At 45.6% G+C, this 24,711-nt stretch overlaps 1 protein-coding gene across 1 annotated transcript; it reads left to right on the top strand.

The window, feature by feature from the left end:
• The first annotated feature begins 9,404 nt into the window (after nt 1–9,404).
• Nucleotides 9,405–13,881, top strand: slitrk2 (SLIT and NTRK-like family, member 2). The gene is made up of 2 exons (XM_083785307.1): nt 9,405–11,166; nt 11,594–13,881. Exons 1-2 carry the CDS (start codon nt 9,553–9,555, stop codon nt 12,851–12,853), a joined length of 2,874 nt encoding a protein of 957 aa, XP_083641433.1. The 5' UTR covers nt 9,405–9,552; the 3' UTR covers nt 12,854–13,881.
• Nucleotides 13,882–24,711: the final 10,830 nt, after the last annotated feature.

Raw genomic sequence — 24,711 nt, 5'->3', positions numbered from 1 at the left:
CGGCTGGATAGTCAATACAGTCTTGTGAAAAATAATATGCTGACACTATAAGCTCTGCCAGTGTGTTTTGGACAGGCCATCCCTGTATTGACACACTGGCAGCTTTGTAGGCATATATTGACCAGTGTCAGTGAGGTCTGCCTTTTTTGTTTTGCCACATGGAGAAATACCAATCCTTTATGAGTGCTTCAGTGACAGAAGTGAACCACAAACAAAAAAGTGTTTTTGAGTTTGAATTTAGGTCATATGTAGACAAGCAAATCGGCTATACTTTGTCCTAACACAAACATTAAATGGCATCTGACAACGGCATTTAATGTTTGTGTGCCATTGACAGTTTGATGGCCGCTAATCCAGTGTTCCACCGTGCGTAAAACGCTATACCCGACATTTGTTTCATGGATTTCATTCACCATTTTAAAATAATTTAAAAGAAACAGCAGATTTATACGGGACCTGATGACGAGGCCGTCACATTATGATGACGAAACCGGAAATCAAGTAATCATCTGGGCTGCTAGGGCTTCTGGGAAATTGAGCCCAATGCACATGAACGGGGGGGTTTGTTTGGACTACAACTTGCTCTGCACTGTGGTTTCGTTCCGCATTGTCATGGATTTTCGTGGTTGAAAGCTGCAAATACTTTAAAATTAAGGTTAAAATGCGGGTAAAGCGTTTTATGGAGTCAAACTGTTTTAATAGGAAATAAGTCAGATCTGTCAAGTTGAATGAAAATCATACGTTGTGCATAATCAAGCCATGGCATAATGAGTTGTATATTGTCAGAATGAACCAAATGTTCAAAATTGGCGCTTTTGTCCGCCACATCCACATGTTTTTTTTATTTGCATTTTACCACAGCACAGTTACACCCTTACTGTGCAGTGTGCATGCGTGGTTGCCACAGCTTCACTCTTACTGCGTAGGCCTATGCGTGGTTTCCTTTACTGTGCATGCAGCCTGGGTTGCGTTACACCATCATTTGTTGCCTATCGGATTTTGTTGCAGGGCGCTGGACACTCCAAGACTAATAACATTGCCTCACATCACATGCACTCACAGCGACTCACAGCCATATGTTTTTGGATGCCTACGTCTCTACATTGCTCCATTCCACCAAAAAATGTGGACGGCTCCGGGACGGGTCGCGTGTGTGGTGTTCATATATTCGAACGTGTTACGGACTATATACACACACCTTAAATGTAAGCCTGGAAACAATCCATGCAGGCTCCTGGTGGAACATGACCATAAAACATTTGATTCTGTGTCAATGTGTAATGATATACTGTACTGTACTGCCTTCCCCACTTTGCCATTTGGGCCTCACATGTTCAATTACATTTTATGTTCATTTTTTTTTTTTTATCATATTTCCTCATTTCATGCTGCAGCAACGACATATTCCCAATATGTCATTGTTGCAATATATTCTCCATAACCTTTTGTCATATATCTCCTTTACATAATATGTAAAGGATTATTCTCACGTCTCCAACGTACGTCTCCAACATACCATAGGACCGACATGCGGAAAATGACTGGATTAAGGTTGGTGAACATGCGTTATGGTTGGTGACCGGATTAAGGTTGGCGATTTGGCGAACATGCGTTAAGTTTGACGAACATGCGCTGCTCCATGTTTGCGGCTATGGTTAGGTTGGTGCCGTGTCATTAGTCAGAAGGTTCATTGTTCCGAAATTACTATCCCTATCTCTAACCCCAACCTAAACCTAATCGCAAGCACGGGAGCAAACCTAAACCTAACCGCAAGCACGGGAGCAGTGCATGTTCGGACTAACGGGACTTCGGATCTATGGGTAGTTCCCGTTAGGTTAGGGTTTGAGGTAGGTTGTCGTTGTCGGACCAATAGTATGTCAGACCAAATGCCTGCACCCACTAAAAGTTATCAGAGTTGGTATGTATACATCTTGACCCAGTTTAACTTTCATTACATATTAATTTAATTTTACAAACTACATACAATTATTTGGTCAAACAAACACCTTTATTCATTTCAAACAGTTTAAATCATTATCATTTACAAACACATATACTTACTATCATCCTCATTTTATGGTCAGAGGATATGAAAAGAGCATCACCTGCCTCATGGGCTCCTTTTATAGGTGAGCTAGGACACCAATTGGTTAGTTCTATTACCAGGGCTGCATGTTTTTGACAATGTCAGATGTAGGCTATAATGATTGAAAAACAATGATTTCTGTAATGGTTGGGAAATGTTTTCTTAGTTTTATTAGTAGTAATGTTGGTGAATACTTTGTGGGAACCTGTCCTTAAGACAGATGGTTGGGTCCACTAACTAGACTGGGGCCCATGGTTTCAGTGAAGAATGTATGGGAATGACTACTCTATACAGACATGACCTCTGACCTCTTCACACGCCCTGATATATTCCTGTGAAGTTAAAATAGGCTTTAAATGTTGGCGTATTCCCATAAAAAAAGGTTCCTTCAGGCTCCTACAGTTTTGGCATCACTGCACTGACTTCCGGTTGTTTTTAGGATTGATTTTAAAATTATTTTACTTGTCTATAAAGCTCTCAATGGTCTCGCACCTTCCTACCTACATGACTGCCTGCCTAAATATGTCCCAAACCGCCCCCCTAAGGTCTTCCACCGCCGGCCTGCTCGCTTTGCCACAAAAAATGGCAACTAAAAAATGCGGGGAAGCAGCTTTTTGCTTCTACAGGCCGTCGGCATGGAACAAGCTCCCACTGTACCTTCGTCAGGCAGCCTCTGTAGACATTTTTAAAGCTCAGCTCAAGACCCACTTCTACAACATTGCCTTTAATTGATCTTTTATTTTTTATTTTTCATGTCCTCACTGTACTGCATTACTGCTTGTTTTTTAATGTCGTTGCCTTGCTTTTCTTTTATTCTCCATTGTTCTGTAAAGCACTTTGAGCTGCATTTCATGTCATGAAAGGTGCTATACAAATAAAGTTTTATTATTATTATTATCCTGTCACGGAGCCCCGAATTGGAAAAAAATATGTTGTGCTAGGGACCCACATAATTGTGTTCAATGTTTTTGAATAGCAGTACCCACCCGGACCACACTTTGAGAACCAATGCTATGTCTATCTCTGCTCTTGGATCACCCATATCTGCAGAGCTCTGACAAAGAGGCACACGGGACACACCACAGCACCTATTTTATGTCATTAATTGGTACTCTAAATAAAGAACATAACTGACTTTGAGCGAGTGATTATTAAGTTGGCGATATGTCCAGATATCATGGGCGTGACTCACTAGATCAGGGGTCCGGGACCCGTACTCCCCTACTGGGGAGAAGGGGTCCTCAGAGTTAGTACAGGCCAAATCGTTGTGTTATAGAACCAATAACCACTTAACACTATGTGCTATGGGGTGTCCAAACTTTTTTCAAAGGGGGCCATATTAGAAAATATTAAAACACCCAAGGGCCAACTACATTATGAAATATAACCAGACGTGCAAGGTAAACAATGACATAAAATAGCCTTTCTTTGACCCCTTCAGAATGAGACAAGGAACAAGGAACACACACACACACACACACACACACACACACACACAATCCCCTAATGAATGTATATATATTATAATTGTAAGTGTAAGCATAGAATCTATGTTTTTTAATGAGTGCTCTTTGACTGGCGGTGCGGATATATGGCAGCTCTGACAGAAGCTCACATGAAAGACAATACCTGCCGCGTGCAACACAGGATGTAACTGAATAAGCCTCCTCGAGGAGCCAAAAGCCTTTCATTCTTCCGTTGTGGGAGCTTCAGTCAAAACAGGGCCTCTCTGAGCAACCCACCCCCGGGAAAATAATCATGCACTGTCGGACATAAACATTGTATCTCCATGTCGGTTTTTATTATGTTATAGCAGATCTTACAACGTGAGCTTGTACATACGTTTTTCTTTTGTGTTTGTTTGTTTTTGCTTTCTGTCAATGTATTTTTTTCTACGTGAAAAAGTGGTTAAGTGATTTTATAAATATTGAAGCGATATTTATAATTTTTATAATAACAGTCATTGGACATACAAGGTTTCGACCCGACTGCCACAACGATATAATAAGCTCTTCTCAGTTTTCCCTTGGGCGGGGGGTGGGGGCGGGGGGTGATGCTTGTCGGCAGACTGCGTGCACCGGGCGCCTTCGGGCCTTTTTTTTGGTCCGCCAGCGTTTTCATTTCATCTGCCCTCTCTGCGACAGTATACAGCTCCAGACACAAGGTCGTGTGAAGTGGAGAGCTAATCAGGAGGGTTAATTAGGAGCAGGTGCGGCTTGCTGTCCTGATGGCCCCGCCGGCAAGCCGCCCAACATTGTCTCCGCCCACCGCGAGTTCTCAAAACACAATAATGAGGGGTCCGGTGTAATGACGGGCCGGGGCGAGGGAGCCATCCCGCTTTGAGCCTCTTTAGTGGCGGAGCCAGTGAGTGTGTTTGAATGGTCTCCGGTGGCTTTACAATTTACAATTACAATTTACAATTTAGGCATTTAGCAGACGCTCTTAATCCAGAGCGACTTACATTTAAGCAAGAACAAAGCATGGGAATACATCACATAAAAAGCATTTATCATGAAACATGCGTAAGCTAAGAAAGTAACAGTGGAATATTTATATAGTGAAACTATACATACACTATACATATAAACTATACATCTTTACTACTATGCTATATATGTGTACTATGGCGTGCTATGACTACATACAATACAATTACAGTGCTGTCTACATAACATGCTATAAGTCTGTATCAAATGCTATATAATCCAACAGAAATGCTATCTAAGGGTTTAGGGTAAGTGCTAAGGGCCATGATGGAGTCTGAAAAGGTGGGTTTTCAGGCTACGGCGGAAGATTGGGAGTGATGCTGCAGTTCTGACTGCAATGGGAAGTGCATTCCACAGTTTTGGAGCCAGAAGGGAGAAGAGTTTGGGACGTGTGGAGCGTTGTCCCGGCGTTTTTAGTGAGGGTACTTCCAGCTTCCCTGCGTTGGCTGATCTGAGTGCGCGGGAGGGTTTGTAGGGTTCAATCATACTTGTAAGATATGGGGGAGCCATACCTTTGGTTGCTTTGAATGCCAGCATCAGAGTTTTGTATTCTGTGCGGGCAGCGACCGGGAGCCAGTGGAGGGAGCGGAGCAGGGGGGAGACATGTGAGAATTTTGGCTGGTTGAAGACCAAGCGAGCTGCTGCATTTTGGATCAGCTGGAGAGGCTTAAGTGCACATGCTGGTAGGCCAGTAAGGAGGGAGTTACAGTAGTCGAGTTTTGATAAGACTGTTGTCTGGATTAGGAGCTGGGCTGATTCCTGGGTGAGGAACGGTCTAATACGCCTCATCGCACACAGGCAGGCGAGCAGGCAGGCACGCAGGCAGCCGGGCGGGCAGGCACGCAGACAGGCAGTCGGGTGCACAGGCACGCAGGCAGGCAGCCGGGCTGGCAGGCACGCAGGCAGGCACACCCATTGTATTGAAGTCTGTTTAAGTCGTACAGAGTACGGGGGCACGGTGGTACAGTCGTTAATGATGTCGCCTCACAGCTAGATGGTCCCAGGCTCGATTCCCACTGGGGACGCTGTGGGCGTGTAGTCTCCTCTGCGTCATCAGATACTGCCTGCCCCGGGTCAGCCAGGTGCCTGATGGAGGGGAAAGGAACTGGTTGGAATAACGTCCGGATACCTACCGGATGAATAAGAAGCCAGCTCAGTCCTCATGTCGTACACCTCAACCACATTTCCGTCTTTATCAAAGTAAAGACCCCCCCCCCTTTCCCCGGACTCTTGTTAAAAAAGTCAAACAACCTTGTGTGTTGAATAATTTCTTTCCACGAGGCGATCAACTTTGACGCGGTCACGTCGAGTCGAGCGTAAACGCTGCAGTCAGCAGGGATCCGTCAACGAAACTGTGTCTCCCATGCATCGTAATAATATCCATTATGCCACAAATCCGGGAGAGAGCAATCCTTCATTTCTCTATACTGCTCAAATAATACCTTCAGAGCCTTTCTCCACGTCAACTAAAAAGCTTAAGTTATGCTCCGTCGCAGCGTGGTGTCGCATTGTGTAAAATAGCAGATCTACAAGCTCACAATGTGTCATGTCCACGACGCATTGTGGCACAATCATGCGAGAAAGTAAATATTAGGCTTAATTATGCTTCTATCCTCCCTTTCTCTCTGTCTCTCTCTCTCTCTCTCTCTCTCTCTCTCTCTCTCTCTCTCTCTCACACACACACACACGCACCCACACACATGCACGCACATGAACACACACACAGAAACACAACCGCAGTGCAAATTACTACTATGCTCACACTTTCAAGCAGTCACTCCCCCCCCCCCCCCAACACACACACACACACACACACACACACACACACACACACACTCACACACATGCTAGTGGGCACGTGTGCACATGTAAAGTCATGCATCACTTCACACACACACACACACACACACACACACACACACACACACACACACACGCACACAGGGGTTAGGCTTCCATGGGCTGTAATTTTCTTGACAGATGCGCTGTGGGGTCCAACGTTCAACGTGGACCATCACCCACCCCACCCCCCTCCCCCCCATCACACATACACACACACACACACACACACACACACACACACACACACACACACACACACACACACACACACACACACACACACACACACACACACACACACACACGGCATCCCATCCATCTTTCATTGTAAAAGCTGTGCTCTGGTCTGTTCCTATATCTGTCACTGGTAGTGTACTGTACACCCAATCCTATATTGGACCTGTGCATTTTGTTCACAGACCCAGGCCCGGATTAACAATGGAATTTTCTGGAGCCAAAGCCACAGGGCCCGCAGCTTGCAGGGCCCTGTGGCGAGACTATTTCAAATGTACAGCTGTTGCTTCCGTCTAAACCGTATTCATGGGTCACTGGGCGAGCAAATACACAAAGTGTCGTTCTTGATGTGTTAAGCGCATGCAAATCACATAATCGCGCATGCATGGGGCCTTTTGATTTGATGTAGCGCCAGGTCCCTCGGAGGGGTTGATTTGGCACTGCCCAGACCGACTGGTTCCGAGATTGTTTTCAAATGATTTATCCGGATTCGCATGGAACTGGTGAAAGTGGTTCTGAGATCCGAGTGTCCATGATATTCTTTTTTAAAAGCCCGACCCATACCCGTTTGCTATACAAGATATGATTTGTTTCCGATACATTAGAAACCCGACCGATTCTTTTCTGAATCCGACAAACCTAAATGCCTTTCTCACAGGGTAGATCAGTGGTTCTCAACCTTTTCTCAACCTTTCTCAACCTTTTCTCTCCCATGACAAGCAATTGCAATTGTAGAAGTTGAGGCATTATATTTAGTTTGACTCGGTTCCACAGATTTATATTGTGATAATAGCACACTGTAGGCTATATAGGTTGTTGCTTTTCTGCTCGCTATCGAGCCTATATGGCCGGGCCGACTGGTAACGTATGCGCCTGTCGGGTTACTCGGGTACATAGGTCCCGGTTTCGCCTGCCGGGCCGAGGCTACACTTGTATATTGGCTCTTTTTGCCGCAATACACCGTGGTACGACAAATATATCAGGCAACAGACATTGTGTGAGTCTCTGTGTGTGTATCTGTGTGTGTTGTGTTTATTTTAGGAAAGCAGCATTCCAGCACAAATATTGATGATTTGCCAGTAAATGTTTGCTCATAACAGTTGAAAAGGTATTGTAATGTTATGTTACTTCATTTAATATCCAAATAGCCAAATACTAGTATGTAATAATGTGTGTGTGTGTGTGTGTGTGTGTGTGTGTGTGTGTGTGTGTGTGTGTGTGTGTGTGTGTGTGTGTGTGTGTGTGTGTGTGTGTGTGTGTGTGTGTACTTGCGCCACATGTGTATTTAATGGGATAGAAGAAAGAAAGAAAGATGACATACCTTTCTCAGACAGACAGACAGACAGACACACACATACACACAGTGGCTGAAAAATGTCCTTTTCCGCCCCCTAGCGGTGTCATGTGTATAAACTAAGTAAGCTATTTTTTACTGTGTGTGTGTGTGTGTGTGTGTGTGTGTGTGTGTGTGTGTGTGTGTGTGTGTGTGTGTGTGTGTGTGTGTGTGTGTGTGTGTGTGTGGTGTCATTTCTAACGTGACAATAGAGTCTCTAATAGAGCCGCACAAAATTGCATTCATGCATTGTGCACGCGTATCACACAGCTGTTAAAGCATGTGGAATAATTACATGTTGATTTGTTATTGTGTGTCAATTACGCTCCCTTGTGCCAATTATGCTAAATTGCAAATAACGGCGAAAGGAGCTCTGCTTGTGAGCGTTATACTGAGCATGTGAAAATGAGGATTATTCGAGCGGAAGCGAGTGAACGGAATATACTGTACATAATTTCCAAAGTTTTAATAAGGATAGTGCTCTCTTTTATTTTGTGTGTGTGTGTGTGTGGGTGTGGTGTGTGTGTGTGTGTGTGTGTGTGTGTGTGTGTGTGTGTGTGTGAGAGATGTGTGTGTGTGTGTGTGTGTGTGTGTGTGTAATCTTTGTATACTGCTGGCTGTGCGTTACGGTGACGTAACAGCCCCTCGGCTCCTCTCGCTCTCTCTGGGGCGCACGCACATGCACGCTCTCTCTCTCTCTCTCTCTCTCTCTTTTTCTCTCTCACAGACACACACATACACAGACACACACACACACACACACACACACACACACACACACGCGTGCGTGCGTGCGCGCGCGTGCGAGCAGGCAGGCAGGCAGGCAGCAGCAGTCAGTGTGGGGAGAGGAGCGGAGCTGAGCAGTTAGAATGCCGGAGCTATGTGAGATCATATTGTGTTCTTCCCCATTCTTCCACTCTCCTCTCTCTCTGTCTCCTTCGGACCAGTCGAGGGGAAAGCCGCGGCGCTTTATGATGCCTTAATTTGCGCATCGTTTGTGGATCTGTAAAAGTGCAGTGGAATGACGCTGGATTTTTTTGTATGTTTAATTTTTGTTAGATGCGCCCCCATGTCTCTGTGAGTATCTGGTCTTTTTCCCCCACTGAGGAATATAACGATGCTTAAAGTCGCCGCATAAACCAGCGCTCTGTGCGAAAAACGGGGGTTGCGGTAAGGCTTTAAGAGCCCCCCCTCTCCTCTCTCTCTCTCTCTCTCTCTCTCTCTCTCTCTATGTCTGTCTCTCTCTCTCTCTCTCTCTCTCTCAGACAATGTGCCAAGTCAATCCACCGTACAGTGATGGCTGATTCTTTCCTGTGATTTTTTTATATATATTTGATGTTTCATGTTTTTGTCCACCTGCTAGCTGGCATGTTTGGATTGTAAGGTCAATGGATAGATCTATGCGTCCTCGGTGCGTCACAGCCCAGTTTTTGCGCCCGCGTTCGTGCTTTCCTGTCTCCCTCTGAGATCTCACTCTGGATTCTTTTCCCCCCCCCTTCATCCGAGGCTTCCCTATGTGACGACAATTAAATGCTGGATCTATTTTTCAGCGTCAATTCCTGGCCGTAAACATGCTGAACGGTGTTCTCCTGCTGAGCGTTCTCGCCGTCACCATCAGCCTGTCACCGTCCAACACGGAGAGCCGCAAAACTTCAGCTTCCAGAGATATCTGCAGGAGCCGCTGCGCCTGCGAGGAGAGGGAGAACCTGCTCAACATTAATTGCGAGAATAAGGAATTTACGACTGTCGGTCAGCTCCAGGCGCCCCCCAATAAAATCTCCCAGCTTTTCCTGAATGGCAACTTTCTATCGCGGCTCGCCGCCAACGAGTTTGTGAATTATGGCAACGTCACCTCGCTGCATTTGGGGAATAATGGCCTGCAGGAGATCCGGACGGGGGCTTTTAACGGGCTTCGCTTCTTGAAACGGCTCCATCTGAACAACAACAACCTGGAGGTGATTAAAGAGGACACGTTCGCAGGCCTGGAGAGTTTGGAGTACTTACAGGCGGACTATAATTACATCAGCGCCATAGAGCCAGGTGCCTTCAGCAAGCTGAACAAGCTCAAAGTGCTGATCCTCAACGACAACCTGCTGTTGTCACTGCCCGCCAATGTGTTCCGCTTTGTGCTCCTCACTCACCTGGATTTACGGGGAAACCGGCTGAAGACGCTGCCGTTCGCTGGGGTGCTGGAACACATCGGTGGCATCATGGAGATACAGCTGGAGGAGAACCCGTGGAATTGCACCTGCGACCTGATCCCCCTCAAGGCCTGGCTGGACACCATCTCCGTGTTTGTGGGCGATATTGTGTGCGAGACGCCGTTCCGCCTCCACGGCAAGGACGTTACACAGCTCATCAAGCAGGACCTGTGCCCGCGCCGGAACGCCGGGGAGCGCGCCCCCCCTCACCACCACCCCCCCAACGACTCCCACCACTACACCGGGGTCGTAGTCGCCGCCTCCACCCTTCACCCCGGTGCGGCCGTTCCTACGCGCTCCCCCAAGGCCTCCCGGCCTCCTAAAATGCGCCACAGGCCGACCGCGCGCATCAACTCAAAGGACAAGCACGTCTTCGGGCCCATAATGGTCTACCAGACGCGTTCGCCAGTGCCTGTGCTGTGCCCTAATGTGTGTGTGTGCACATCGCAGAACCCCGACAGCGGGCTAAACGTCAACTGCCAGGAGCGGAAGCTGAACAACATTACAGAGCTCAACCCCAGGCCCTCCTACCCGAAGAAGCTGCATCTGACTGGCAATTACCTCCAGGTCATCCACAGGGCGGATTTAGCCGAGTATAGCTCGCTTGAGCTGCTGCATTTAGGCAACAACCGGATCGCCGTGATCCAGGAAGGGGCATTCGAGAACCTGACCAACCTCCGGCGGCTCTACCTGAACGGAAACTACATCGAGTCGCTCTCACGGTCGCTATTCGCCGGCCTGCAGTCACTGCAGTACCTCTACCTGGAGTACAACGTCATCAAGGAGATCCTGCCGCAGACGTTCAACGCGCTGCACAACCTGCAGCTGCTCTTCCTCAACAACAACCTGCTGCGCTCGCTGCCCGACCAGGTGTTCGGCGGTACCATGTTGACGCGCCTCAACCTGAGGAACAACCACTTCTCGTACCTGCCGGTGCGTGGGGTCCTCGACCAGCTGTCAGCCTTCATCCAGATCGACCTGCAGGTAATGGAATGTGTTACGGTAATATGTTGAAAATAAAGGAAATTCACTATCTACAAGCTAAGGTCACAGCGTGTTGCAATGTGCCTCCTTGAGAGATTGTAGTTTCAATTTCAGATATTTTTGAAATGATTTTAAAGTATTATATTGTTCAATGCATGGCTGTTTATTTTGATCATTACTACCGGTCATTGTCAGTCATTTATTTATATATTCATGCTATTTGTCATATCTCTCCCGTGCAAATATTGTTTGTTTACGAACCCTAAAAAGGCAAACAGATTTTTTTTTGTCTAATGTATGTTCCAATGCTCAACACCCCCCCCCCCCCCAAAAAAAACAAACAAACCCAAATCACTTAATCGTTAATTATATGTTGACAACATTGGTGACAATTGATTGGTGACAACCCCCCATCGCTAACCTGCAGGAGAACCCATGGGACTGCACCTGCCACATCGTGGCACTCAAGAACTGGATGGAGCTGTCCAGCACCAGTGTGGTGGTCAACGAGATCACCTGTGACTCGCCCTCCAAGCACGCCGGGCGCCTGCTGCGCTCGCTGCGCAACGACGCCATCTGCCCTGAGCCCCCCGGGGTTGGGGCACCACCCCCGCAGCACCGACCACCCACCACTCTGCCGAGCCCCGGTGGTGCCCACTCCTCCACCTCTTCTTCCTCCTCCACCCCCACCTCCTCTTCTTCATCCTCCACTCTCTCCTCCCCATCCTCAACCACCTCCACATCCTCCTCCTCCTCCTCTACAGCGCCCTCGTTGTCTCTCGGCCCTTCGGCCATCGCCCCCCCCACCACGGAATCCCGGATGCTCTCCCCTCCGGAGCTGCACCCGGAGGTGCCGCTCTCGGTGCTGATCCTGGGCCTCCTGGTGGTGTTCATCCTCTCTGTTTGCCTGGGCGCCGGCCTCTTCGTCTTCGTCCTGAAGCGGCGCAAGGGGGCGGAGCATGTCCTCCCCACGGGCGCCAACAACCTGGACCTGAGCTCCTTCCAGGTGCAGTATGGCTCCTATGCCGCCGAGCCCACCCATGTCCACGCCGACAAGACCGCCGAGGGTCACATCTACAACTACATCCCGCCGCCAGTGGGCTCCATGTGCCAGAACCCCATCTACATGCAGAAAGACCACCGGGAACAGGTGGCCTTCTACCGCAACCTGAAGGAGCTCAGCTTCGGCCCCCTGGACCACAAGAAGGATGAGCTCCTCAGCGGCCGCAGCCCGGGGGGAGCGTACACCATCAGCGCCATGGATTTTATGGACAAGACGCCCGCACCGCCGTGCGTCATCCTCGGTCCGCCGGAGCACCCGCCCCCCGAGCTGCTGTACCAGAACTTCACTGAGAGGCCCAGCAGGGAGATACTCCCCGCGGCGGCCGGCGCACCTCCCTCCTACAACTACAACTTTTGCACTTTACCCAAGAGACCTTGTGTTGTACCCCCGTACGAGGCGGTGGCCACGTCGGCCCGCCGGCACGTGGCCGTCCCCAACAACAACGGCGGCCATGACCGGCTGCTGAACAAGACGGCGCTCTACGGCACTCCCAGGAAATACTACGGTGCCGAGCAGCCGTCCTCCAAAACCAACGAGCACCCCCTCCTACTCCCCGGGAAGCTAAAAACCGAGCCGGACTACCTGGAGGTGCTGGAGAAGCAGACTGCCGTCAGCCAACTGTAAAGGTCCTTTTATTCGTACTTTGCCGCACGGTCAGATGCTGCGCGCCAGGAATAGGCCAGGGCTATTCTCAGGCCCGCTCTGGGCATGCGGTACCGAACCGCGCGACGGAGCATCAATTAGGCTTAACCACTTACACCCCATACGGTTGACCGGTAGTCAAGGGCTCTGTACTAGTGTGTTTTCCATTTTCTGTTATTGTGGAGAAAGCATCGTTGTAAGCTTGTTGATCTGCTATTTTCCTGCGAAGGCCTTCCCCACAATAAGGGCACTATGGGGTTTAAGTGGTTAAGGCAGCCACAGTGGCCCACATTCTCTCCGCAGCATCTATTATAGTTACGCTATAGCCCTACCTACCTATATACAGTATCTATCTATCTTACTGCGCATCCAACCCTACACACTTCACTGGAAGCAAACTCAAGCCTTTGGTCTTTTTTAATCCTCTTCCTCTTTTTCTTTCTTCTTTTCAAGCTGTATAAATGGAGTATGTACGTCCGACATTATATTATTATGCAGTGCTATTTTTCTGCTCCAAGGTTTAAATTATTTCTTCTTTTTGACAAAGGGAAACTCAAAGATGTCGGCAGGTAATGACAATGGGCAAGACTGTGGACCTTATACAGTACAATACGGCTTCGTGATTTCGATACTGTATAATTGTTTTATTTTCCGCCCGTGGAATATATATATATATATATATATATATATATATATATAATATGAAATGATTATCGTTTGTAGAAGAGGAGATACAACGAATTGACATTCCTGTACATACTTAGCCTATACAGATATATGGTGAGTGTGCAACAAGAAAAAAGAAAATTCACAAGCGGCAAAATCATACTTATATTCCAGAAAGTGCCTTTGCACTCTATTTTATCAATGATGCCCTCTGCAAAATGGGGAAAATGTATTTTTTATTTTAGTGCTGTATTAAAAAAAGAAAAAAAGAAAAATCTTTATGTAAAATAGAACTATGTGTCCATTGGGAGAAGAAAGAAAAAAACTAAAACAAGAACTTGACATTAGGGGTGGGGAAAGTGACATATTTATGAGTTTCTGGAGAAGAATCCTGTTACTTTACTTTACTTTAAATATCAGTGTCTTTGAAGATGTACAATTTAGAGACATGCATAACAGTGTATGCTAATAGGGGAGCAATACGGTGCAGAGAGAGAGAGAGCGCTATTAAATTTTCACTGAAGCACTTTGTCAAGATTCTGAGTTTGAGATAAACGTTATTGACACTGCTGCATGATGATGATGATGATGGTGGTTCCCGTGAGCTGCCATGCCCCTTGCTGTGTGTGTGTGTGTGTGTGTGTGTGTGTGTGTGCGCGTGTGTGCGTGTGCGTGTGTGTGTGTGTGCGTGCACATGAGAGCGAGAGAGATGCAGAGAGAGAGAGGGCTGGAGGAGAGAGAGCAAGAGATACACATACCCACACTGCCATTTCTCCCTGTAGGTATCTGTGTCTGTCTGTCTCTCTCTCTCTCTCTCTCTCTCTCTCTCTTGTTGTGATGGAATGTTGTCAGGCTGTGTATTGACTGACGGTGTTGTTTTTGTCTGAGGGTATTCTTGGCTGAATAATGGTTGTTGCTTTTATCACCGACGCACAAAGGCTTGCCCAAATCTCCCCTCCCCACTGCATCCTCCCACGCACGCGCGCACGCGCACACACACACACACACACACACACACACACACACACACACACACACACACACAAGTCACTATAGGCCAATTATTATTATTCTTCTTCGCAAAATTCAGAGATTTTTTAAAACATCAGAGATTTTATGTTTCACCAGCTCTAAAAAGGCACCCTCCGTTTTCTCTCTAGTCTACACCGAATCCCTTCGCTGTGAGCTGATGGTTTGTCTAATTTGCCAGACGTTGTAGATCTACACCAATTGAAAGCTGAGAAAGGAAGCTGTTCATCGTTTCTGTTCACACAAATACATTTGAACACATTCAATTTCTGATAAGCAGCAAATGATATTAGGCATAGATTTTTTAAATTTATCTTAGGACAAATGTGCACAACAAAATGGAAGCCGGGAGGAGGCGTCACATCCAATTTATATTACATCCAGATCATTTTCAGAGCTTCCGTTCTACAGACTGTATGGCGGAATGTTGTGGTTCTGATGATTTCACGATGATTTGGTCTAATACTTAGTAAACCTGACCTAAGTTAGCTCGGCCATTAGTCGTTTCGCTCAACATCAAATTTCTTGTGACGCATTGTGACTCGAGTTGTGAGCTTGCAAATCTGGTATTTTTGCTGAATGTCCTAACCTACAACAGGGACACTAGGGGCAGTGGTTCTGTATAATAGATGTGTGTTCTTAGTCTACGGGAAGCCCTATAGGTCCCATGTTAGACCAATAAATATTGGTTAGTATAAACTTTTATGATTAAAATGCCATCTATAGGCTTAGCAGATGAGATTAAGCTTGGTTGCACGTTGAGCAATTTGACATCTTTCGATAAGTATCATGTGATGTGTCAAACTAGGGTGTTTTCATGATTCTGAATCCATTCCAACCATTCGTTTTGCACAAAAACACTCTTTGGGCTAAAAACAGCCATAGCCGTCATCACAAATGTGATGAGGTCAGCACATTTGGGCTATGTGGGCAAGTGGCTATGGACGTGTTTAGCTTGGAATGGATTCAGAATCATGAAACCACCCTAGCTAGTTTGACACGTCACATGCTACTTATAGAATGATGAAATGTAGATGTTTTATATATTTTTGCCTTATACAGGTTGTTAATGGTATGGTCACATATTATGCTAATTACTCAAATTTTTCAACATGTAACTTTTAGCAACCAAGCTGAATTTCATCCATTAGATAACATTTCTATCATAAAAGTTTATACTATTCACCATTTCTGGGTTCATGACATTTCCAGTAGACTATCTAGTTCTCCACCGCACCGACATTGGCCGCGGAAGGAGTTGGATAGAGTCGGCACGGTGATATCGACGGGTCAGGACCTGGTCTGGACTTCTAGTCGGATGTCGATTGCCAACTGGACTTGTTTGGTCGGGGCCCGAAGCCTGTCGTTAGCCCTCGATTGGTGAAAAGTGTTATGTTTTGGTGCAGATATGAGACTCTGGTGTTGCCAGATTATTTGAGTGAAACAAGTGTCAGAAATAAACCCAAACTAAAGCAACCCGCAACTATAAGTATTTACAAGCTACTCTATAGGAAAACAAGCCCAAAGTTGCTTAAAATAAGCAGACAGGCAGCGCTGCAGGCTAAAAAACAATGTTTCATCGGCCGACTGGTTTGTGCTGAACTTAATGCTAGTTTGTTGCACTCTGTTGGAGTTGGAAAGAGTCATGTTCTTTTTTCTTCATGAATCTTCTCTTCTGGAGACTTCGTTGTCACGAAACATGTTTGCTGGCCAAAGATGTATATCAATGTGGGTGTCCTCGACAAAAAACAAAAACAAATAAAACTGATGCTTTCCCAGATTGAAGGGAAGGAAGACCGTACAGGTTTCCAGGTCTAAAACACTGTTATAGTGTAGAAAGGCTTGTTGTCTACACTTTTCATACGAGACAAAATGTGCTCTGTTGGGTAACGGCCGCTGATGCAATGATGATGGCAGCCAAGGGGAAGGCAAGGGGAAGGTGTTGAGAATGTGGATGATGCCGGGTTGCAACCTTGTATGTCCAAAACCCATACTTTACAGGAAATGAAAGCATGGGGGGGGATATGTTGTTTCAAATGGATGAAATCTGGGAACCGATAATCACGGTAATTGTGTGCTTGTCATGGGATGGATATTTAGAACAGTGGTTCTCAATCTTTTTTGAAAGTGTATTTGTATTTAGCTGCGGATAAACTAAACTAAACCCATAGAACACTAAACCCCGGTGATTTTCACCCGGACAATTTTATTTTTGTAAATGTAATAATGTTGCTGATGTCTGAGGTGGGTGGCTCCTTGGTTACCTCCATGATGCTCAGTGACATCATAGAATGTTTGGGGGGGGGAATTGCACCACTCAGTTCACACGGGTGTGATTTTTTTTTACAGGCAGGTGTCCGGGTGAATTTCAACCGCGTGTAATGACAGTGAAAAACCCAGACATCAGTGTACCAAAGGAGATTATTATTGCTGTACTTAGCTGCTGATAGATTGGGTAAAATATACACGGGTTTAGTGATGGTTTGACAAAAGTTAAGATTAGTGTTCTAGGGTTAATTAATAGGCCCACTTAGCAGTCAATGTGTAAAATGATTGTGACGCTATATTGACATATTTAGCTGGAACCCCCCCCCCCCCCCCCCCCCCCAACCAATGATTTAGAAAACGCACACGCAGACACAAATAACTGCGAAGCAACATGTTGATGTGCGCTTGCAGATCGGCTCTGTGTTTTTTCTTTCATTTCTTTTGCTACTTATGTGCAACACTGTAATTGCGTGACAAAGTAGGTTTATGGGGTTAGTAAATACGGAGATACGTGTTTTCCTCGGGGATGACAACATGCTTTCTATGATGATGATAATAATAATAATAATAATAATAATAATAATAATAATAAAACTTTATTTGTATAGCACCTTTCATGACATGAAATGCAGCTCAAAGTGCTTTACAGAACAATGGAGAATAAAAGAAAAGCAAGGCAACGACAAAAAACAAGCAGTAATGCAATACAGTGAGGACATGAATAACAAAAAAATAAAAAATAAAAGATCAATTAAAAGCAATGTTGTAGAAGTGGGTCTTGAGCTGAGCTTTAAAAATGTCTACAGAGGCTGCCTGACGAAGGTACAGTGGGAGCTTGTTCCATGCCGACGGCCCGTAGAAGCAAAAAGCTGCTTCCCCGTATTTTTTAGTTGCCATTTTTTTAGGCAAAGCGAGCAGGCCAGCAGTGGAAGACCTTAGGGGGCGGTTTGGGACATATTTAGGCAGGCAGTCATGTAGGTAGGAAGGTGCGAGACCATTGAGAGCTTTATAGACAAGTAAAATAATTTAAAAATCAATCCTAAAAACAACCGGAAGCCAGTGCAGTGATGCCAAAACTGGAGTAATATGTTCTCTCATCTTAGTTCTAGTTAAAACTCTGGCTGCTGCATTTTGGACAAGTTGTAATCTGTCAGTTGTTTTCTTAGGCAGTCCTGAAAAAAGTGCATTGCAGTAATCAAGCCGAGAAAAAACAAAGGCGTGGATTAGCGTTTTTTGCATCGTCCAAGGACACATAGGCTCTGATTCGTGCAATATTTCTAAGGTGAAAAAAATCTTGGTAACATGATTAATGTGTGAATTAAAATTAAATTCAGAATCAATAATAACCCCCAGGTTCTTTACTGTACTGTTACTTTCTACAGTCAGGTTGCCAAGTCTGCTTAATATTGATTCTTTCTGTTCACTAGAACCGATTATAAGAACTTCTGTCTTATCCTCATTTAGCTTGAGAAAGTTCTCATTCATCCAACATTTGATGCTAGACAGACAGGTAACCAGTGGGTCTAAAGCACAGGGATCATCTGGAGCCACAGAAAGATATAGTTGGGTATGATGGATCATATCGACACACACACACACACACACACACACACACACACACACACACACACGTGAGCGCACGCACGTGCACACTGCTGCCCGCACCTCTCAGTTGGTGGCTGCTGCAATGATCACAGCAGCTCACACCCACACATAGGCTATACTGATGCCTGCGCGTTGTGCATCAAGAAACCATGTGCGGGTGCGCACATGTGTGTGTGTGCATGCACACGCGTGCGTGTGTTGGGTTGGATTTGATGGAGGCGACTGGGAGGAATTCCATGACTATATCTCTGCTTCTGGTCATACTGAATTAAATGCATGCATTTCCTTTTTGATATTTTTCATAATTTAAAATTCAACAATTCTATGAGAATGTATGGGAACCACATTAACCCTGGTGTCTCTATTTTGGGCAAGTATATTTTCATTTTTGTATAAAAGATCTGACCCGTCTGAAGTGAGTGGTGCTGTACTGTATACTGTACTCGTGCTGTAGTACTGTACTGTACAAGTCCTCCTCCCTGGCCTCTGTGTGTGTGTGTGTGTGTGTGTGTGTGTGTGTGTGTGTGTGTGTGTGTGTGTGTGTGTGTGTGTGTGTGTGTGTGTGTGTGTGTGTGTGTGTGTGTGAGACAGACCCAGTCAGGGACACACATTGCTGTGCATTGTAATGGCTGCACCACTCAAAAATTAAATAAAATTGCAGATTTTACAGATCTACAAGTTCGAAATGGGTTAATTGTAATGCAACATGCTGTGAGCTTGTAGATCTGCTATTTTATCCCTTTGCCATGTGAATACATACAGTATAGACTATTAAGAAAACATGTCAATTCCTCTTGATTTTGTTTAATTTGTTTTTTTTTGTTTTTTGTTTTGGTGGGGGGGGGGGGGGGGGCTGTGTTCTTGCGTGTGCACGTGTGTGCGCACCCGCAATTGAAAGGCTTTTATAGACCAATTGTCCGCTCGGCTGTGGTGTGACGCAGCCGAGCGGAGTGACCTCACTCTTGTCATGGTAATGACGTTTTTTTGTTCTGTCTCCCAACTCCAATTGACACCAGCGCTTTGTCCTTTTTGTTCGTCGTTGTGAACCCCACTACCCACCCCCTAATGCCCCCCTTTCCCCCCTACCACTCCCCCCTGCTACGGTTTCCTCTGCCATATCTTGGCTGGACTTTTTTCATTCAAGCATTGTGTAACTCGCTGCGGCGCAGAAATGGTATATGAGAATGGCAGAGATGTAAAGTAGCTAAGTACTATCTACTCAAGTACTCAAGTATTGCACTTAAGTATGATGTTGAGTAATTACTGTTACTTTACTTGGGTATTTCCAATTAAAAATGCTTTTACTTCTACACCACTACATCTCAGAGGCAAATATTGTACTTTTACTCCAATAGGACCAATACAGTTTGAAAATTTTAGTTACTAATTACTTTAAATTACCAGTAAGACTGTGCCAGCCCAGTTAGGGCCCAGGTTAACCTGACTCTGCCAGCTGGTGGCAGCAGTGAGTTCCTCCTGCTGCTCCCATCTTGTCTCTCTCGGGCAGAGACGATGCACTCCGAACAAAATCTGATCGGAGCGATATGCAAAATTATTATGGACATTTTTGTCCCGCTGCTTCCGGTTCATCGTTTCTGCTTGAGAGAGAACAGATCAAGGTAGCAGGAGGGAACTTGTGAACTCAATACTGCCACAATCTGGCGGAGTCAAGTTAGGCCCAGGTAGGGGCAGGCCTACATTTTCCGGCCTGTATGTTGAGAACATACAGGTTATTGGCTGCGCTAACATGTGGGGCGGGCCTGTCTAGAGTTTGAATGAACAGGTATCAGTCAAAAGGGAGACATCGAAGAGTAACTGATATTTGGTATAGGACTTTACTTTATTAGACCCCGGGGTGTGGTTAGAATATCGAAAAAATACATCTTCCCATATATTTGGTTCGTTCCTGAAAGCTCAGCAAGGGCGAAATTCATCTGAGCCGCCCGACCCGTTGGTTCGTGGTCCGATGCGGCGGTCGCCAGGGCTCTTGGAAACGCCCCCCAGCCACTGCGTTAGTTTTACTGAGGTTAGGTTTAGGTATCGTTTTACTGAGGTTAAGGTTAGGGTTAGGTTTAGGTTTAGGTATAGTTTTACTGAGGTAAAACCATGGTCGCGTCAATCATTAGTAGGCTAATCACTCTGATGGGGTTTTTAACATGCAGTCTCTCTCTCTCTCTCTCCACCCAGCATGCATGTGCGCGCTGCTGGCTGAAATTCCACGGGAGCGGGTGGGAGTGGGATCAATAAATCACTCCCGCGCAGGGCTCTACGACGCGGCGGTCGGTTGGTAAGTCCCACGGTCGGTCCGGTCGGTCGGCAAGTCCCGACCGTCAGACTTACCGACCCACCCATCGGACTTACCGACTGACCTCGGACTTACCGACCACCGCGTTGGACCACGGACCGACTCGTCGGTCGGCTCAAATGGATCTCGCCCTCCCTCAGCTGAAAGCCTTTGAGTCAAAAGGCCCAATCGAAATGACAGTGATATAGTGACGTCACAATATCATCCCCTTCCCTAACCCCTCCCCCTTTATCATACAACAACAGCTGTGGGTGCGGCTTCAGTTCAGGTGCACTTTCCATCACCAACCACCAGGCAAACCTAATTATAGTACCTGATGATCATGATTTAGGAGGGGAAAAAACCACGGCATTCCACATTTAAGTAAATACATTGAGTATTGTTTACACCATGAATACTTTATAGCCTCTTGAGTGGCTGAAGTCTGCTTTAGATGATGCGCCTCCATCCATTTCCGCAGATCCGTCACCCTTTTACATCATGGGTTTGAGAACGACACTTCCCCATTCTTTGAGTACGGTGCTGCTGCCATGTTTATTGGTTGGGCCGCAGAGATTTTTGATGTACAAATTTTGATTCTGAGAAGAAGAAGTTAAGGTTTTGAAAACTGTAAATACTAGTAAAGTAAAAAACAATTTAAGCTCAAAATTGTACTCAAGTACAGTACTTAACTTGAGTAAATGTCATTTTCCAGCACTGGCATGGGAGACACTGTTTCTTAATATAAGTGCAGCATTTTGCGGCCACTGTCCTGTCACTTTCCCTTGGCATTTGAGGTTGTTTTATAGCGCTGCACTGTCAACTGAGATATTCTGATCGCTATTATTGACAAAGGCCGGGCATTGCTGGCTCTTTGCTCGCTGGCTGGCTGTCTCTCTCTGCGGGTGGAAATCCTTCACCAGACGTTCAAAGCTTTAGGCTCCCGTGCACAATGGCGGTAGGATATGGCAGCTCAGCTGAAAAAAAGGGTAATGCTAGTCTCCACCAGGCCCGGTTGCCCTACTCAGGGCAACCTTTGGAAGGCAGCAATAGCCAGTTGGAATATAATAATTAAAAAAAATCTCTAGAAACCGTCAAAACACTGGTCTGCCATCTGCCATCAGAATAGCCATATCAGGGGCCCCTGGGGGCCACAGGCGCACCGTTCAGCCATAATTCCAGTTCCCAGCAGGCATCAAACTTGGTGGGGTGGTCCCACCGACTTCCAATTTAATTGAAAAAATGACCACTTGAAAAAAGCAAGGACGTGCCTACCCCCCATTTTGGGTACACAGTCTCTCTCTCTCTCTCTCACACACACACACACACACACACACACACACACACACACACACACACACACACACACACACACACACACACACACACACACACACAAACAATGATGCACGCATTCAGGGCATGCACAGCAGTTTTACAGCAGTCTCTACCATTTCAAAAGGCAATAACTTGGTGACCATTTATCTGATCAGCGCAATATAGGACTGAATTGGAAGGCTGTGTTGCAGCCTGAAAATATAGTAATAATACTATATTATATAATACTATAGAGGGGGAAAAGCAATCGAAGCACAGTTGTAACTCAGTTCTGTTCCGTTTCTCTAAGGTTGAAGTGGCTAACCAGGCTGGTGTGTCCCATCATGTTGGAGTGAACTGAAGTGGTCCCGATGTGTGAATTATACATCCACTTATGGAGAGAGCCAGTGAAGTGACTCAGCACTGATCCTAATTTGCTGAAATGGTGCCTTTAGCAAAGATGTTGGCATTTTTTTTTTTTTTTCAGCTGAAGAATCATATTGCCAGCGTCGGGCAAAAACCTCATATCTCTCTAAAAATGTATGTTTTATTGCAATGAAGTAATGCCCTACGTTGTATATGCTAGCGTGTCACACACAAGTATATAGCCCAACATAACCGATTTTTACCAGATTATTACCAGTAAGACGCCTGAGGGTGAGAAGCGACCTCGAGGTCGCGTGCACGGTGCTTGGGTGACGGCGCCCCCCTTATCCCTTATCCCTAAACTTATTTGGCATTTTTTACTATTTTGAAAATAAATTTAAAATAGTTCAACTAGCCGATCTACATCTACATGTTGTGAGCTTGTAGATCAGCTATTTGAACTATTTTAAAAGGTTTTTTAATAAAAAATGGCAAATACGTTTTTGGAATAAGGGTTAAAGGAGAATTCCATACTAAACGGCTTTCTTACCTTTCTTTGTAGTTGTTACGTCCCCACCAAAGAGATCCAGGTGTTATTTTGTGCAAAAGCTCCTTATTGGCTATTTCCCCTACCATAAGCCCTAAATGAATTGTATTGAATTGAATGGGGCTATGGGGTGTTGTGATAATTAGCTTATTTCCATCGCTCAAAAAAAAAACACTTTACTACTTATTTCGATTTTTGCAAATTAGCACAATACCCCATAGCCCCATTCAATTCCCATTCAATTCAATGCAATTCATTGAGGGCTTATGGTAGGGGAAATAGGCAATAAGGAGTTTTTTTCACAAAAAAACACCTGGACCTCTTTGGTGGGGACGTGACGACTACAAAGAAAGGTAAGAAAGGTAAAAAAGCCTTCTAGCATGGAATTCTCCTTTACGGGATATTAAGATATATAGTTGGGATATTAATAAAAGATAGTTTTTCGTGAAAAACAAATGCTTGGAATGGATTAAGAATCATGAATACACCCTAGTTTGACACGTCACATGCTACTGAAAGCATAATGAAATTTAGAACATTTTGCCTTATAATGGTTGTATGGTACCCCAACTTTCCGCAGCTGTCAAAAATTCCCCTAGGGTGGTTGAATAGAAACCAATGTGGGATATGTTAGTATACACCTTTACAAACACATTGGTGAAGAAAGTTCTTGGTAAGAAATGTATTTCCAGATTTGACATTATACTGATAATATTCCCTGACTAATTGCCCCGGGGGATCTACATTTTTGGGCCTGTTGAGAACTCTAGTATTTGCCGGGCTACACTAATAACTTTGGGGCAGGCCCGTCTAGAGTTTGAATGGACAGGTATCAGTCAAAAAGGAGACATCGAAGGATGGATGGAGAAGGATCAACATGGAACAGTTCAGCTCTGTATATGGAGATCGAAGGGTTTGAAGTTTGAGGTCAGATGTAGAGTTACTGGCCAATATTTATGACATCATGGATCTCCATATATGGGCTTAATATTGATGACATCAGGGATCTCCATCCCTGATGATGTCACGTGATGTCACATGCTCCATCCCTGGTGATGTCATGTGATGTCATGTGCCCGACCAACACACAAACTGACGGAAAATGCACAATTCAATAGTTAACTGCGACCATCCGGCTATGCAATACCTGTTGTACCCATGTCAGAGTACCCCTTCCACCCATCTGTCTGTGTCCCTTTTATGCCCATATATAGAGATTTCTGTATCAGTCTCTCTGGGTCCCTTTATTCCTATATGGAGTTCTGTGTCAGGCATGCCCGAATATGGAGTGTTGTGATGTCAGAACAGGCCAGCTCCATATATGGACCCTGGGGGTTCTGCACAACCGTGGGTCCGACGGAATTGACACCAGGCACTGCACTCCCTATGTGGGTGTGGAACGTGTGTGTCGAATTTGAAGTCGTGGAGCGAATGGTTCTCGAGTTATGTGCATTACAGCCGTACACACGTACGTACAGACAGACGTACAGAGACATGGTGCATGTATTGATAGATTGATATATTTATTTCTTCTTTTTTCGGAAATCTCTATGGGAAGAATACTTTCTGTATGTGGAACAACAAAATGGCAGCCACTGCTATGCTCTAAGTATGGAGCACTCTGAAAATTAACAGTCTTGCACTGTGTATTACACCCAACACCGACAATATCTGGACATCACATGGCACATGCACACATCACATGCACAAGTGCGCGCCATGCGCATGAGCAAGCACACAGCAAGGTTATAATAGTTT

The sequence above is a fragment of the Protomyctophum parallelum genome (assembly GCF_964188405.1).
Source record: "Protomyctophum parallelum genome assembly, chromosome: 16".
NCBI lineage: Eukaryota > Metazoa > Chordata > Actinopteri > Myctophiformes > Myctophidae > Protomyctophum > Protomyctophum parallelum.
The sequence above is the reverse complement of the archived record's forward strand: the minus strand, read 5'-3'. Positions and strand labels throughout refer to the sequence as shown.